A 16,718-nucleotide genomic window follows, 5' to 3' on the forward strand; every position below is an offset into this window, starting at 1 on the left:
TTATGATTTAGAAGACGTATCAAATTTACTATGGTAACTCATCTAACCAGAATACGAACATGAAAAATAACAAATAGGCAAGGGGGGCACCAAAACTGGTGTCACCTTGCACATTATGGATGTGTCTGCTTGCCTCCAGCCCCCAGACTATGGGTTAAGACAGACTTGTTGAGGGTATCCAGGGAGTGACAGTTCATGTGCTGCACACAGCACAGGCATCACCTGGCAAAATCAGTAATTGCAGGTAAACGAGGAATCAGTTGAGAAAGCAACAAAGCAGTATTAACATCCAGGAAGGCCTTGAAATGCACGATTTCATTTAGGAGAGACACAAAACCAGAGGGCTTATGTCAAAAATCAAATCTGTAGAAGCCCCAGGGAAACTGCTTGAGAACATCAGGATAGAAAGTAACATGGCTGAATGACTCCGGCATAAGAGTTTGAGAACCTCTAGCTCAGCACAAGAATAGACAGCAAACAAAACCAATGACCTGCAGTAAACTTTGATTTTGTTTGTCTCTTAAAAGAGACATGATGGTTTCTTGAAGAAATCAGTATAAAAGTCCCAATTCCAAACTATTCCAATGCAAATGAAATATGAAAGGTAATAAGAAATCAACTCAGCTAGATCATCACCTCTTCTTCAACCTCAAAAAAGCCAAAGAAAATACTATAAAATGTAGAAACACTTTCATACTAAAAACTGTGAGTAAGAATAACAGTAAGAACATAGAGGGACAAAAAATGAGATACAACTGACACAAAAAAAGGAGGTTTTTAATGCAAGGTATTTTTGTATATTTCCTCTTAAAAGTCTTTAATATCAATCAGGTGGCTTACACCATTAGTCCTCACTGACAAAATACTCAGGCTTCAGCCTCAGAGAAGAAAACATTACAAAGTATTCACATGAGAGAAATTTTCAAATTAGCTTTTGTCTGGTGAAATTTACTAGGACACTTAAACTACCGACAGCTGTTTTGGTGAGTTACATCTGAGAGTTTGTGGAAAAACAAAGAGCAGCAAAATGTAGAGTTTATCATTAAAAAGGAAGAATGAGGAACAAACTAAACTTTATTTCAGTATTTTTCCAAGAACTGAAATAGCAAAGCCTCTTAACAGCACTGGGGCAGGAGCTGAAGGCCTGGCATAGATGATTAACAACCAATACGGACATCAATAAGCAGCTTGCTGAACCTTTTTAATTTACTTTCACAGAAGGATAAACAAGTCTTGTCGAATGTGGATGGTGTAACAAACTATGACAGATGTCAAAAGACCTAAAGAATTCAAGGTCTGACATTGTCCTCTGACTCTGGTGGCCCAGCTAGTTAGTACGTGTAGTATCTGTAGCAGCTTGGTTTCCTTCCTTGCTTAGTATATAATATATTGTAAGACAGTTTCTTAACCGTTCACTGTCAAAATGGCAGGCTACACTGAACAGAGTTTTAAAAAGAACCACACAATTTCTTACTTCATTCAGTACTTTTAATGACTCTGAATGATGAATTTGAAAGTAAAATGAAGTTTATTAAATATGTAGATGATATTATGCATAGCTTCAGAATTCAAAGTGATCTTCTCAAGTGGAGAAGCAAGGTAAAGAAAAAAATTAAAAAAAAAGATGAAATTCAAGAACAAGTGTTAAGTGCTACACTGCTGGAAAGAATGGAGGAACAGTTAGTTAAGAAATACTTCTACAGAAGGAGATTGAATATAATATACCATAAGGCAGTTTTGTTCAGTCATTGGCAACAGAACACCGCACTAGTATATATCTTTTGAAGCACATCCTATGAGATGCACATAACAAATCTGCTACTCAGCCCTGGAATCTTCAAAGTTCAAGAAGGATATGGATGAAGCAGGCACTCCAGATGACAGCTACGAGAATGGCCAGAAACCACCATCTGATGAAAGATTTAGCATAACCCTCTCTCCTCATTCCCAGCCTCCAAACAGATTCATTTCATTACAATCATGCTTCCTATTTGAAAGATGCATAGCACAAAGAAGAGACTCCATCTGTTCACTAAGTCATAATGGCTTTTAACTGCAGCAGAGAAGATTCAGATTCAGCGTATCTGTTACTAGGAATGCCTTTCAAAGGTAGAGGTTAGTGGCTTCCTAAAGTAACTTGCCTGGAAAAACCTAAGTGTCTCAAAGAGTAGCATAGCTCTTGACTGTAAACCTGAAAATGGTCTACATGGCCTCTTGGGTCCTTGTTGTTCACAATCCCATTACAATCCCTTGTTTATAGTCTAGACTTGTAGTCAACACATGCACACAATTCAGTGAGTAATTAAGTATTTTTGTATTTTCCCTGCTGAGGCAATTTATCAGAAGATACCTTGAAGAGCACTCTTGCCATGTTTTAATAAAAGTTATTAGATATATGCTTAACACTTTTACTGGATCTGAGCCAGGTCATAGACAACTTTCAATATCATTTCTTCCAGGTCACAGACTACTTTCAAGATCATTTCTTCCAGTGTACTGAACACCACACTTAGGAGCACAGACCAAGGAAATTCCAGTTACTTTGTGGACAGTTACTATGGAATAGCTGCTACACACTCTCTCATTCAGTAGCAACACAATGTACCCCTTTGCACAAATGGACAAATTAAACCAACTAATGTTACCTTCCCTGCTCAACAGAAACATGAACACAGGTAATAACCACGTAACAACTGATGAAAAGTAGCTCATGTGTTTCCAGTTCACAGATGCACTTTACAGCATTCTGCATATAGAATCCCTCTTCCACCGCTGCTAAATTAGTACAGAGTTCACTTGTGAAAGCATAGTTTTATACTGAGGGCTCATGTATGCCATCTTCCTCATCAAATACATAGTATGTTATTAGGGAAAGCCAGAGATACGCCAATTATTCTTAATTTAACTGCAAGCATAAGAAATTGGTTCAGTTATGAAAGTCTTTAAATGTTCAAGAAATCTCAAGTAAAACATTAATGCCTAATTATTCTCCAGAAGTTTCTCTATGCTAATTAATGCCTACATCTTTTCTCCTCCTGCAAGTTCCTCTCCAGGGACTATGCGCTCCATAATGACAAAACATTAAGGTCACAGAAAATCTGAGAAGTGTCTCTACTAGATTCCCTGCACAAAGGAACAATGCAGGTCTATATGAACAAGAAAAACCTCACAACATAGAAATAAATTAATGTTTTTCAGCTTTTATAGGTGCCTAAATATTGCCCAGTGGAAGTATAGATCCCAGAATATGAAACTTAAGCTACAGATGAGGCTCACTTTAAAAATTTCTTTTCAAAGAGCCCTTTGAAGTAATACACATCCTTCAAGGTATACAGACAACAGCTGGAAAATAACAAAATAGGGTATTGGGGAAAAACATCAGAAAAAATGTGTACAAGATTTAGCAAAAAGTTGAAATGAACAGACATTTTTATGAATAATATTTACACTGCTTTAAGTATATATTATGCTGTCAGTAAATCAGTGCTGGATAGTGACTTATTGCAGAAGTTATTACAAATATTCTTACCTCTGATCTACAAAAACAAATTTTCCATCTATTGCATGTCGAGAAACATATTCTGTAGGTTTCACCCTGATTTCACCATTCACTGGTTGTGGTACTACATGGGGATGCAGCCGTCCAATTGCAACAAGACAACTTAAATTGCAGCCTTCATTATCTGGTTCATTATCTTCATCTAGTCCCATTTTTGTTGGTGGCCAGCTCTTTAAATATCCTGTACTATGGATAGTGCAAAAGCTTTTGCGGTCTGCTGTTTAAAAATAAAAAAGAAAGAAAGAAAAAGAAAGAAAGGAAGAAAGAAGAAAGGAAGAAAAAGAAAAGCTTATTTATGTCATTAATACTGCTTTTGGAGAGCTTCATCTTCCAGTTTTGCTAAAATGCACAAAATGTACCTCCTCTCTCATCCTGGGAATTTGAGATATTGCTCACTAATGATTTTTCAGTACTCCTGTGACACTGCAGCACGTTAGAGAAGTCAACATACAGTTTACCTCTGCAAAATCACTGTTTATACTAAAATATCTGGTAGTTCAGACCATTTGATAATCCTGACGTAGCAACTCCATCAACTCTTATTGTTTCAATATAGGATACAAATAACCTAAAGAATTGATTGGAGAAATTAGCATTTTTTTCTTTTTAAGATGACTTTTTTTTTCAACTTACTATGAGGCTCATGAGAAAACACAAACAATATGGTTAGCGAAAAATACACCATTTCAGGTGCATGGGGGTAACTGTACACAGGCCTGAAGATTAAGACTCACAATGACAGGTAGTACAGGCAGCATCTGAAAGGAGAACTCATTTCCTCCTGCCTTGAGCAGGCAAGACTGACAGTACACACTGCCCACAACAATTTCAAGAAAGAAGAGTGGAGAATTTGGCTTTACATGCTAAAACAACATATAAAAGCTACTCTTGAAAAAAAGAAACAGTATGAAGAGGAGAAAGTAACAGACCTAGATATAGTTCATATAGCAATATCTTAAGAGGAAAGATTGACTCTATTCAGTGTCAAAAACTTAACCGTTGTACATCAGCAATTATAGAAGAAAAATGATTGATAGTCATTCTATTTGATAAAATGTATAATTGTTACCTTTCTTCTTTGAACAGGTTGAAGGAAAATCCTTGTCTTCTACTTTTACAGAAGGTCTATTGCACTTCATCCTACAAAAGAAGGACCGTCTTGCTCCAGAACATAGTCGTGACGGACCAGGTGTTATATCAGTTTTAACTGGGAGTCCAGCTGCAGCAAACAAAGGAAGTGAGGAAACTTTCTCTTTGTTAGATAAAAACTTAACCATATAAATGATTATATCGTACAATCAAACTGCATGATCTTTTAACTTTGCTGGGATTTGCACAGATGCCCCAACTGTTAAATCCTTCCCAGAACCAAAGTGCTATTTTGGAGATTTTCCTTTAAGTGAACCAACAACAAGATACCAACTGACTTAACCGACTGTATCAACTTAAAAAAGTTACTGATTAGTACAAGTACAAGTACTACAAATAGATCGTAAAAATCTTCACACATCTTGTAACATTTTAATTTCTTTGAACGCTATCAATTGATTAAAAAACAACAATTATTTCCCATAACCAGAGTGGCACTTCATACACACAGTCACCCAACAGTCCCACTGCCCTTCACTTCAGACTGGAAGATTTTTCTATTACACCCAAAAAGCACATAGCAATGTGCAGAAGAGAGCAGGCCCAGTGTCATTTCAGGTCCCTCTAAACTGCAGTATCTCAATACATCAGATCTTTCTCATTGTTCTGATAGAAGGGTGAGAAAGTGATATGCACACCGACCACAAAACTCCAAGAACTCCAGTTATGTCTAAAGAGTCTCCGTCCGGAAAGAAAAAGAATCCCTATGACCATGCCCTAACAATAAGCCCTAACCTTTACCATATTCTTGCAGAAGGTTTTTATAACCTTCTGCGGAACGTAACTGCAGAAACATGTGACCAAATGACACATCAACTCTGGAAACCATCAGCAGAGTGCTGGTATGGGGCGCCAGGAAGATCCCTGGCACATGTCAGGAGTGTGGGTATCAGCAAAGTCAATGATACAGCTGGAACTCTAGTGAGAGCACTCTGAGAACTGAGGAAAGTTCTAACCTGCCCAGTAACTTTTCCACAGCTTGTTATCCACCTCAACCATTTCTGCGTGGGGATATACATAAATGGACAGCTACAAACATATGCCCTGTAGGCCTTCTAACATGAAGAAGAAGAAAGAGATTCCAGTGTTTCAGTGTTAAGCGCGCTTTTCCATCATAGCAGATGGGAAGACCAACATTCATAGTATTTATTTTTGCCTTTACTTTGTCAGAGGCGCACAAATAGGGGACAGCACTGGATAAGCACACTTGAAGATCTGGGAAAACTTTCCAGAAACCAGGAGCCTCTAGACTTATCACCCTGGAATAACCTTAGTCTAGTTGCTGATCTTGAGCTGGTGGCTTCTTTCAGATGAAGTACTGGGCAGCTGAAATAATACAGGCAAGTCTCCAGTGCTACCTACTACCATTCTACTCACCCTATATTCCAAGGCTATTTCCCAGGCTTATCTAGCCTGGGGAAAAAGAAAAAAAAAGAAGAAAAAAAAAAAAAAAAAAAAGGATTCCTCACAGTGAAGCCAGTTAATCAAACTAATACATCTATATTGCAGTGCATGCTAAAACAACAAGCTTCCACACTGAGGTATCAATGTAGTACTTCTTTCCCTGCCTTTAAGGCAGAACTTCCTCAACATATGTGATATATTTCTAGCTGGAAAAGAATCTTGTGGAATGACAGGTAATCCAAATAGCTCCTCCCTCCTTCTAGATGTTAGGTAAATATTCAGAATCACTGTATCTGGCTACATGACACTGTTTCAAAACACACTAATACTCACTTTTTGCATCTATAAGCCTTTCTCGTGGTGCAGTGTCAGAAGAAGAGAGCTGTTCCTTCACTTTGGCAATGTCTTTAGGATGAAGGTAATCAAATAAGCTTTGACCAATCAAATCATTCTGTAGATATTGAATATTCAGTCAAAAATTAAAATAATTGCACCATATATCTTCCTAATTTTAGCATCCATTATTAAGAATTCTTTCATATATAGCTCTGACCAATGAACTTCAAATATCTGAGATCCAGGATTTAATGGAATGTATTTATTTTCTTTTTATGTTTTGAAGTTATGACTATGTTGCACAGTAATTTAATAATTCAATTATTTTCAGCATATAGCATGCTCAGTCCATTAACAACAAATATTTTGACTTAGTCTCATTTTATATACTACATTTGAAGTAAAAATCATAACTATAAATATTTTCTTTCAATACTTATGTGATTAGCAGGTATTTAGCATATATGTAAATTAAAGGCTCCCTGAAGGAAACCTTTGAAATTCTTTATAAAGTTGAAAAGCATAGCAGATGACAGAAAAAAGAAAGACTATTATTTACACATTATATAATGCAAGTCAAGCCTTATGTTAAGCACGTATTAAAGCCTAGCTTTGGTCTAATTCTCAGATTATATACTGGAGGGAGTCAATCCATGGATAACGCCATGGAAATAGTTTCTGCTTTCATCAGTTTTGCTTGACAAGTCTCACTCCTATGTTGACAATGAGCACTAATAACATTTTTTCTCTTTCCAGGTAGCCTCAAGGGAACCAAAATACACAAAGAATGATGCAAGATACTCCAGTGTTCAGATATAGGTGCTGCTGTCCAATATGCAAATACTTGGTGCAATACAAACCTTAGATGAGTTTTTAATCCATTATTAAGTAGGATTGCAAAAACAGAACAAAGATAACCAAGTAGAAAAATTCTCCAGAACAAATGTGAAGCTGTTGGAAGAACCACAGACTGATTTTTCAATGTTCCTTTAAAAGTGAAGTTGGGTAAAACTATGGTAAATCCCTAATAAGAATGTATCACTACTAGTGGAACAGAGTTAGTACATTTTCACCTCCTAAGATTGAACTCAAATCATTCCTTTCAAGATAGATCATTCAGGTGAATACCACTCCCCCCAAAATAAACGCATAATCACCTAAAGTCTTTTAAATCTTGTAAGGCCTAACGTTATTTACAACAGAAAAGATACCTGACTGTAGTTGAGGATCTTGAAGACAGATTCTGAAACAAACAGTATCTTCCCTCTGTCACAGCCCACAACAAAAAGAAATCCATCTGCTGCCTAATTAGGAAATAAAATGTAAATTGCTAAGTTATACATCTTCACTGCATCATTCTAGTCTTTAGAAGCCTTTTACATACAGTAGGATTTTTACATCAGGAAACTCTCAAAGTTCATAGAGATAACTGAGTCAACAGGCAAAATATGAAATTACAATAATTTTTTTTTTGCATTTGCAAGAATTTTTGGCATCTTTCTGGGAATCATGCCTAGAATTTAAAATCATTTTTATGAGAAAAAAAGAATTCATATCTTGTCCTATAATATTATGTTTAATAATAATGCTTTTCTTTTCAAATTAAAACATTATACTAACTATATTTACTTCATATTGGCTCCTTTAAAAACCAAATACAATATGAATATTTATGTGGCTGCAGGTAGGTAGTATCCCTTCAGGAAGTACTATTTTTCAGTCGCATACAAGCATGCAGGATTAGGAATGCTAGCTTTATGACTCTAGAGTCACAATGCTGCAGAAATTCAGTCCTGCATATGCTGTATCTGGTCATTGATTGCAGTGCTTCACAACTTATGCAAGTTATTAGAAGTGCTTAACTACCGACACAAGTGATATATACGCTCTGCACTTAAAAAAAAAAAAAAAAAAACATAGCACAAGTAGCCAAATATACCGAGTCGTGTTGCATCAGTGACCTCAAATAAACCAAATTCATTACATCACTGTATGCTGAAAATCATGTCAAGGTAGCCCAAGGCAGAACGTCTGTAGGAAACCTAATTATTTAATTTTGGTTCATTCCATGAAATAACCAATGATTCTGATGATCAGGAAGCACAGTGCTTTTACCATCAAAATATCTGAGTTTCTCAGATTTCCATCTAGAATCCTTTTGCTTAATTTTAGACATGCTAAACATCTTAAAATCACATTGACTTTATGCAATGGTCTGTCATCTTCCACAATCAAAACATTCTTAGGATGAGATACAAGGCAGAAAAATACTGGTGTTTTGCTTTGGGAGAGCTATATTCACAGCCATTAATATCTCATAATTAAAAGCTGAAACATACCCTGAGAATAAGATGTTTTAATTCATCATCTGATAAAAAAGCAGGCTTATAGTTTGCTTCTGTATATGGATTTGTAGCACCTAAAGAAAAAAAGATATCCTCTATAGATTACTAAGTTTGTGATACATAAATTTGACAATAAACACTTAAATGAGCAATTTTCCTTTGGCTCCTCTTTGTACTGTCATTTTTTTTCAGTTGTTTCTTAAGATGAAGTGCTTTTTTGGTTCTCTCCTACTATCCAGATGAACTCTGCTCGTATTGGCCCAGAAAAGGATGAAACATTTTGTGTACTAAAAACACATACTGAAGTGTAGATTATAATGTAAATTAAATGTATTTTGAGGTATAGAAGTGTTCCTCAATATGTTTTTTATTGCCTTGAGTGCTGTGCTTGACTTAGGAAGGTCTATTCTCAACATTAGAGGTCAAAATTGGAGATTAAGTTATAAAAAAAAATTTCTACCTTCAAATTATTTCTTCTTCCTAGAACTCAGTAAAATATGACCAAGTCACTTAACCAGACCATCAGTTAAGAGCTTACAAATTGGTTCTCTCATTCCATGTCAGAGACACAAAGCCCAATACTACAGTGGCTGTACCTAACAATGTCAAACTCCCCAAATTATCAACAAATGAGAGAGTTAGTTGTTCTAGAATGATTCTTCATGATCAGTTTCATTTAGAAAGACAAAAGGGAATCAAATTAGTAACCACTGAACTATTATTGTTTACTAATCTAGTCAAATGACAGTGTCATAAAAAAAGTTAAACTTAAGAGCGAGCACGAGAGAAAGCGAGAGCAAGCGCGCGAGAGAGCGAGCGCGAGATATGACCGGAATATGCCAGGTCTCATAGAAACTAGGAAAGTGACTCTCAAAATAAGCTGCACTACCATCCATACTCTTTGGAGGCTTAAGCTTTCACCATCACCACAGATTGCATTCAACAACTGATTCACTCTCAGACAAAGATCTAGGATACACAGAAATTTAAAACAACTCCAATTCTTCCAAAACCATGAGCGTTTCCTTTCAGGTGCTTGTAACAGAAACTGATTAAAATGACTCAAAGCAAATTCTCAAAGCACTGCTTATTCTTTCACACAGAGTTAATGGTTCAAAAACAGGTCTCACCAGTCCTGTAGGAATATTACTCATACCAAACACCTAACTTTCTGTCCAGAAGTCTTGCACTCTGCCTACCTAAGAGCATTACTCAGTGCTACACAAGTTTAAGTGTGGACTGCCGCTTAAGGCTGTTGTTTCCTTCCCCTGCACACCTCAGCTGCTTTGCCTTTCTGGAATCTAGTGATGGTGATCAAAAAAGTCAGCTTCCTGACTTAACAGAAAATTCTTTGCTCACACAAAAAAGCTCCCCATCAGATATCACATTGTGAACCTGCAATTGCTCAGCTGCAAGCCAGAGGGGAAAGGGAGGCTATGTCTCTTAAATGCTAACTTGACATTACAACAAACTAGCCATAGCAGAAAGCCACACCTTGAGTTAGAAGGTACAATCTGCAGCATTTGTCTTCCCATGACTTGAGTCTCTCAGCCTTTGCTAGCCCACACAGACTCCTTTTTTGTTCTAGGGCCTGATATATTTGGTATTCTTAAGGATTTCAAAGGGGGAAAAAAGTGCTGAAGGTAACATTTGACTAAGTTCAAAGGTGTTTCTGAGAAAGAAGACCTGGAGGGTTAAAAGGAAAGGTAGTCTCACTACAGTTTAATTTTGTAGTCAAATCTACAGAAACAGGTAGGAGAAAGGGCATAAATCTTCATGGCTATATCTGAGGAAAGGCTCTGGATGCTTAAGACTACCACACTATCAGGTGAGAAAGTTAGGAAAGGAGTTCTGAAGAGAATTCCATTGTGAACCACAGCACAGACAAGTTGCACACACAAGGGCTCCAGCAAAACAACCAGCTCCAGCACAGGAACATGCTTACGTTATCTCTTTTACACAGAAAAACACCAAACAACAGTTCTAGCAAGAGACTGAAGTGAGTTATCTTTCTAATGTCACTCTTCAAAAATAAACAAAAAACCTTTGAAGCTACAGAATTTAACAAATTGATTCGCTAAAAGAATATGCATTAGTCCCCCCATATGTTAAAAATGGCTAATTTTTAAGCAGCTCAGGTGAATCTGACAAGCTAAAATTTCTTTGATTTCCATAAGTGTAACCACAGCAAACAGTGCTGCAAACTCATGAAAGGTCTTGGAATCTCAAGAGCTATGGAGTGTTGCAGTAACCTATAAATGAAACAGCATCACCCACTAATAAAAGTCCTCCTGTAGGGAATTAATTTACTCCTTTTTCACAGAGGCAAGGAAGAGAGAGAAAATGAATGGCTTTGGGGAAACTCCATATTGTTCCCTCCCCACCAACTTACCGCGTAATGTTTTCATATGTTGGACTGCCATTCTCAACACAGTGAGTTTATCTAGTTTTCGAGACATAGCGTTGCATGTTGGTACCAAAGATGCCAGTTCATCTATAAAACTATTCATTTTATCTCTACGTCTTTTTTCAATTTGACTATGAGCCTCCCTAAACACACAAGGTGGTGAGGAAAAAGAAGAAAGCACAACAAAGCAAGTCATTAAAAAAAACAGTATGACTCCTGAAAAACTGAAATGCAAAATAACCTCCCCCTGACAATTAAGTCACCCTTTTATCCTCATGACAAGGCCATCCACATACACAGAGAGTTCTCCAGACATTAAATGTTCATTATTTGGGTAACAGTTATAAGCAATAGGTAAGGCTGCAGCACATGGCTCTAATTTACCAGAAAACACATATAATGTTGGCCACACTGTACACCACATCTTCAATTCTGAAACCATACGTTACACAGCACAATATCTTACGAATTTCCTACTGCTGTCCAATACTTCTTGGCACATACATTGAAACCTAACAGGAGTCACAAAAGTCACAGGTAAACAAATTCTAGCGTATCTAAAAATTGAATAAAGTATTCAATTAAGTATTTAAACCAGCACACTATATAAATGTACCAAAGATTTAAAACTGTCTCTTGCCATGGCAATACAAATTTTCTAAACATCCTACAGTTTTCCATTTGAGGTATTTGAGATACCTTTGGACTAAGCTCTTGCTTAACCAGGAAAATGGCGATCAACACCAATTTTGTTCATTTTTGTTCTATTTCTTCAAATACTACAGAGTCTCTGTGAATACTTTTGTGACCCACTGTGAGTTTAAAGAAACAAGATTACAAATGTAACATTATCAGAAACACATGTACAGACTTCAGTTGCAATGTTAATATTAACAGAAGTGATTAAAAACGTTTTTTAATACAATTATCTACCAAATCAGCATTTTCACAAAACTATATGCAGTTCATGCAAAAAAAAAAGTTAGTGTAAAAATATGGAAAACAGAAGGTCAAAGCTATAAAAATTTATTTTCAGAATAAGCACATGCAAATATTCCATATATGGCAAAAGGTGACAAAATAATTCTTTTCAATATACTTGTTAAGGGTATATTACCTTGCATTTTTTATTCTGCCTTGTTGGTCTGTATACTCCAATCTGTTAAGAAATTGTATCACAAAATTACAGTTCAGAAAACAATTCTTTTAGTGCATCTCACATACCTACTGACCTTCATCAAAGATCAGCATTTTATTTGATTCTTCATTTAAATATTCCTCAGAAAAGATCATTATTTACAATATTGTGGTATGTCTCTCTCTCTCTTTTTTTTTTTTTTTTTTTTTTTAATTTCTTTAACAACATTATGCCTTTTTTCCTGGGGAAAAGAAACAGTTTGGGGCACCTGACTGCAATGACATTGAACACTGGTATCTTAACACTATGTTAGTACTGTGGAACTAATGATTTACTGACTGTATCAATAGTACCTTCCATGTTGGTCATCTTTATCTGTATCCATACCTTCCCTGCAGAAACAGAACAAAGCAATTTATCGTAAATTAAGCAGGATTAGTAAAGCTCTCACCAAACCACCATAAAATTATTATAATTATTTAAATCCTAAGCACAAAAATAACTCAAGTTAAAAAATATAAAAATGAGAACTTAGAAGAACTAGAGAAGTTCTGGGTTTTGCAATACTAAAACATTTTCCTAAACCGGTTCTCTCCTTTAAAGCAAGCCAAATGGCACAGTTTGATGCATTTGACAGTAAAAAATGCTGCAGTTCAAAGATGCCACCTATTACAAAATTTGTTTTTCAATTAATTAGAGGAAAAAAATGAAAAAGGACTCAAAGCAGGTATTTTTCATGCCTTCATCAGAAATACGGCAAATAACTTGAAGAAGTTAAAAGAAAAAGGACACTTCTTAATACATTTTTATTTTGTAATTATAACTACAAAAATAAGGAGAGAGGAAAGCCTAAATCTTCACAGTAGAGCCTGGTAAAAGACTTTGGATGCCTACAACTACAGCACTATTATTTTTTGATATGATTAAATCTATACAACTGTGTTTAAATAGACATTCTTAAATCTGGTGTGAATTCTGATTTAAATCATACCTATAAGTTCTAGGCAAAGAGAGGGAATGGTGAGGAAAAAGACATGGCACCTTGAAATTTCAAGTTTGAAGTGATTATTGAAATATTTGTACTTACTCAAAAGGAAAGCCATCAAGTCTGAAAAGATAAAGAAAAAAAATTATACTATACATAAGAAGTTATAACACTACCCATATTTTTGCTGAACTTCTTAAACTAACAATTTATATTCTATTTGAAAAGAAAGCACAATGAAAAAGACAACAACAATGAAAGTTCGTATTCTAGGGTGACAAATTTGTTCAAGTAGATGTACTTTCAGAAAGAATAATTCTGCTTTTTAAGGTGGGATAATGTTACAGTTCATTACACTAAATGTGAAACATTAGACATAATTTAGAACAGCTGTTTTACTATTATGCAAATTATTATGATCCTGTTTCATTTGCAGAAATGAATAGATCTCTGCTTTACACATATTGCCCTTGTGGTTAGGTAAATGGAATTTCAGAGGACTCCAAGGCCAGGAATAAAAAACATATCTCCAGTTTCTCAGGTTTTTGATTCAGCAGGACAAATCTTCTTTTAGTTAGTACTGAAGTCTAATTCTGAAAATTATACAGACCTCCTCATATCATACACAAAATAAAAGAAATCTCTACATGCAAATTAACTTCTGATATCACTTCAAGACTGCAAAGGGGCCTGAAACAACACTGAGCTTTAAAAAATTGAGAGGCTAGATGGTTTTTTTTAGAAATTTTATGACAATCCTTTTAGTCATTAACATATTACCATTACTTCAGTTCAACATTAGACATTAAGATTCTTAAAAATAAACATAGTCTTTCATATTATTCAGTGTACTTTCTAATTAACCACCTTTGTGATTAGTTTTTTAAGGAAGTCTGAATAATGCTAAGTGTTTTCTTCATCTCTCTAATTTGCACACTCAAGTTACTGTATTAGTCAATGACTCAAAGCACTTCTGACACTTACAAAGAAATAGCATGCAGGTCTAGAGTAAAACTTAGAAACAGAAATGAGGCATCAATTATCCACTTATATAGGTATCTGAACTACTGTTCCCAAGGAATGATTTATATGCTGTAGTAAATCACAAAGTAGATATGGCATCTCAGTTCTTAATTGTTTCAGTGCAAATTCAATTGCAATCAGGTTGCTAATGAAAACAGACGTGATCTTTAGCTACAGGATGCTTCCTGGGACACAAAGTCCATTTTAGCCTTAGAAGAACCCAGAGAGAAAAACGTAAAAGAGGTATTTCCACCAGCTAATTTACTAATGCTTCCAAACAGTTTATTATTTTTTTTAATCATATATTATTTTAAATTAAAACTTTATTCCCAAGAAAGGAACTGTTTTGGGACCTGTGAGCAAAGTCTTGGATTCCAGCATTTAACAAGAACAGACTGTAGTGGAGAATGGATAACCTTTGCTGAAGCAGGCTGGACAGGAATTTCCCTGAAGGAGTTGCAGGAGAAAGAATTTAGGTGAAGCTGGTATGGAGAGCTAAAAGAGCAGCTCACCAATAAGCTTGTTTGTACTTGAGAGGTGAATAGAGATCACCACCAAAATAGTGAGGTTCTTCCTTATTCCTTGACTAACTTCATTGGTCAAGGAAGCATAAAGCTGAACCCTCGTAACAATTTATAAAAGAAAGAGATCGTTAATGGGGAGCAAAAAGCTGAACAGCAACATCTCTGAACAATGTTTACAGATACATACATACAGAAAGATGAATCAAGGGAGTCTATCTTAAGTTCTGTGCAAAAATAGGAATTTTTGGAAACTATCATTTCCTTTGCAATGCAACATGAACTGTAGTAAGAAGACAGCCATTGTAAACTTATTTTACTTAGGATTTAAGGAAACAGTATTTTTACATATTTAATAAAATGCAAACACAACCTGAACGGCAGAATTACAACTTACAAGAGCAAGCTGTCTTTTGGAAAAGAGGACTTGAGCAATGCTTCCTAGCCAGAAAAATAAAGATGAAGAAATCCTTTCTAGAGAAGAGGAAGTTGTTAAGATTGAAGCTATTCACTGAATTTTGTGGTAGTCAATTCAACTAGAGGAAGTTATCTTTTTTTTCAGGAAGGTTAATCACATATTATGGAAGATAGGTAGGTAGGTATGTATGTATGTCCACAGCCTCTAAATAGTAACTAAAATTTTGCACATAAGTTGTCCTAAAGAGAAGCTCTGGATTAAAAATTGTACACCTCCCTGCAAAAGGAACTATCATCACTTCAACAGCCCATGACAATCAGATCTGTGGAGAGTTGCAAAAAAAATGGATGTTACATAAAAGTGGACTACATAGCTGTATTAATGGATGGGACCCATCCAAATTAACCTCAACTAGCCACTTTTAATTTATAACACATACGATGAGGGCAAAAATAGGTAAACAGAAGTAACTATTCTTAGTTTTGCTTCTGCTTTTTAATTGATTATTAATTTCCTTCTTGCTAGTCAGACTACCTATTTCCTATGCAAATGGTCAACATAATCATCCTTCACATTGTACATTTCATCTAAATTAATTTATCTTTCCTGATCACATAGAAGATTTCTCTCCTCAGTCTTATCCCAAAAGCCTTGGAACAGATTTGACACTAGCTGCACAACCCTCAAAACTGGCTGCACTAAAATGAAGGCTTTATGTTTATTATTAAATAATGAACTTTCTCATTAGTGTATAGTAACTTTTTACTTCATTAAAACCTTTACAATAGGCTATCATGAAAAGGTTAAGAAAATCATTATGAATACTTCCACTGTCTCCCCCACCGTGACGTTCTGTCATAACACTATTTTCAATAGTGCTAAATCAACAGAAATCCAGCTTACTGATAATCAGTAGAGCTTCCTTTCCTTTTCCTGTTACAATCCATTCCTGAAGTGCTAAGGGAACTCGAGATCAAGTCAGTAGGATCTGGTGACATGAAGTCACTAATTGTAGAAGAAATGTCCATCCTTTGGTCTGCCATTGGTTTGTCTAAAGTTATCAAAAGGAAAAAAAAAAAGGACTGCATTAATAGAATCAGAAACTTGATATTTTTAACCAAAAACAAATTTCAAACTTAGTATACTTAATACCTGCAATAATTTCAATTCCATTATTTGCTTTTGTCATAAAACAGACACAAGCTATCACTCTTTCTTTCAAATACTGTTGTATTAAACATAGCATACAAACCACAACCATTCTCAAAACACATTACTTAACAGAGCATTTTGCAGAATTGTCAATGTGAGCTGGAACTGAACAGGGTTTACTGTTAACTGGCCAGCCAACTGCTGCTAATCAACATAAAGGCTAAGTTCTGTTTGCCTTTTGCTTAGTGGAGACACTAATTTGAGTGTCTCCTTCCTTCAGT

At 35.5% G+C, this 16,718-nt stretch overlaps 1 protein-coding gene across 8 annotated transcripts in view; it reads right to left on the reverse strand.

The window, feature by feature from the left end:
- The window catches only part of BMAL1 (basic helix-loop-helix ARNT like 1), a 51,509-nt gene that overhangs the window by 9,174 nt on the left and 25,617 nt on the right, over window positions 1–16,718 (reverse strand). For 4 of the 8 annotated variants that reach the window (XM_062575834.1, XM_062575833.1, XM_062575830.1 and 1 more), the window contains 10 exons: window positions 16,189–16,336; window positions 13,426–13,446; window positions 12,692–12,730; window positions 12,318–12,359; window positions 11,186–11,343; window positions 8,788–8,867; window positions 7,660–7,752; window positions 6,446–6,563; window positions 4,629–4,778; window positions 3,530–3,776 (listed from right to left, as the gene is read on the reverse strand). In XM_062575834.1, the coding sequence (XP_062431818.1) occupies window positions 3,530–3,776; window positions 4,629–4,778; window positions 6,446–6,563; window positions 7,660–7,752; window positions 8,788–8,867; window positions 11,186–11,343; window positions 12,318–12,359; window positions 12,692–12,730; window positions 13,426–13,446; window positions 16,189–16,328 (1,088 nt within the window). In that variant the 5' untranslated portion in view covers window positions 16,329–16,336. The remainder of the gene's footprint in view (window positions 1–3,529; window positions 3,777–4,628; window positions 4,779–6,445; window positions 6,564–7,659; window positions 7,753–8,787; window positions 8,868–11,185; window positions 11,344–12,317; window positions 12,360–12,691; window positions 12,731–13,425; window positions 13,447–16,188; window positions 16,337–16,718) is intronic. The other 4 variants (XM_062575836.1, XM_062575838.1, XM_062575832.1 and 1 more) reach the window with 3 other exon arrangements.

This window comes from Rhea pennata, chromosome 5 (assembly GCF_028389875.1).
Source record: "Rhea pennata isolate bPtePen1 chromosome 5, bPtePen1.pri, whole genome shotgun sequence".
Lineage (NCBI taxonomy): Eukaryota > Metazoa > Chordata > Aves > Rheiformes > Rheidae > Rhea > Rhea pennata.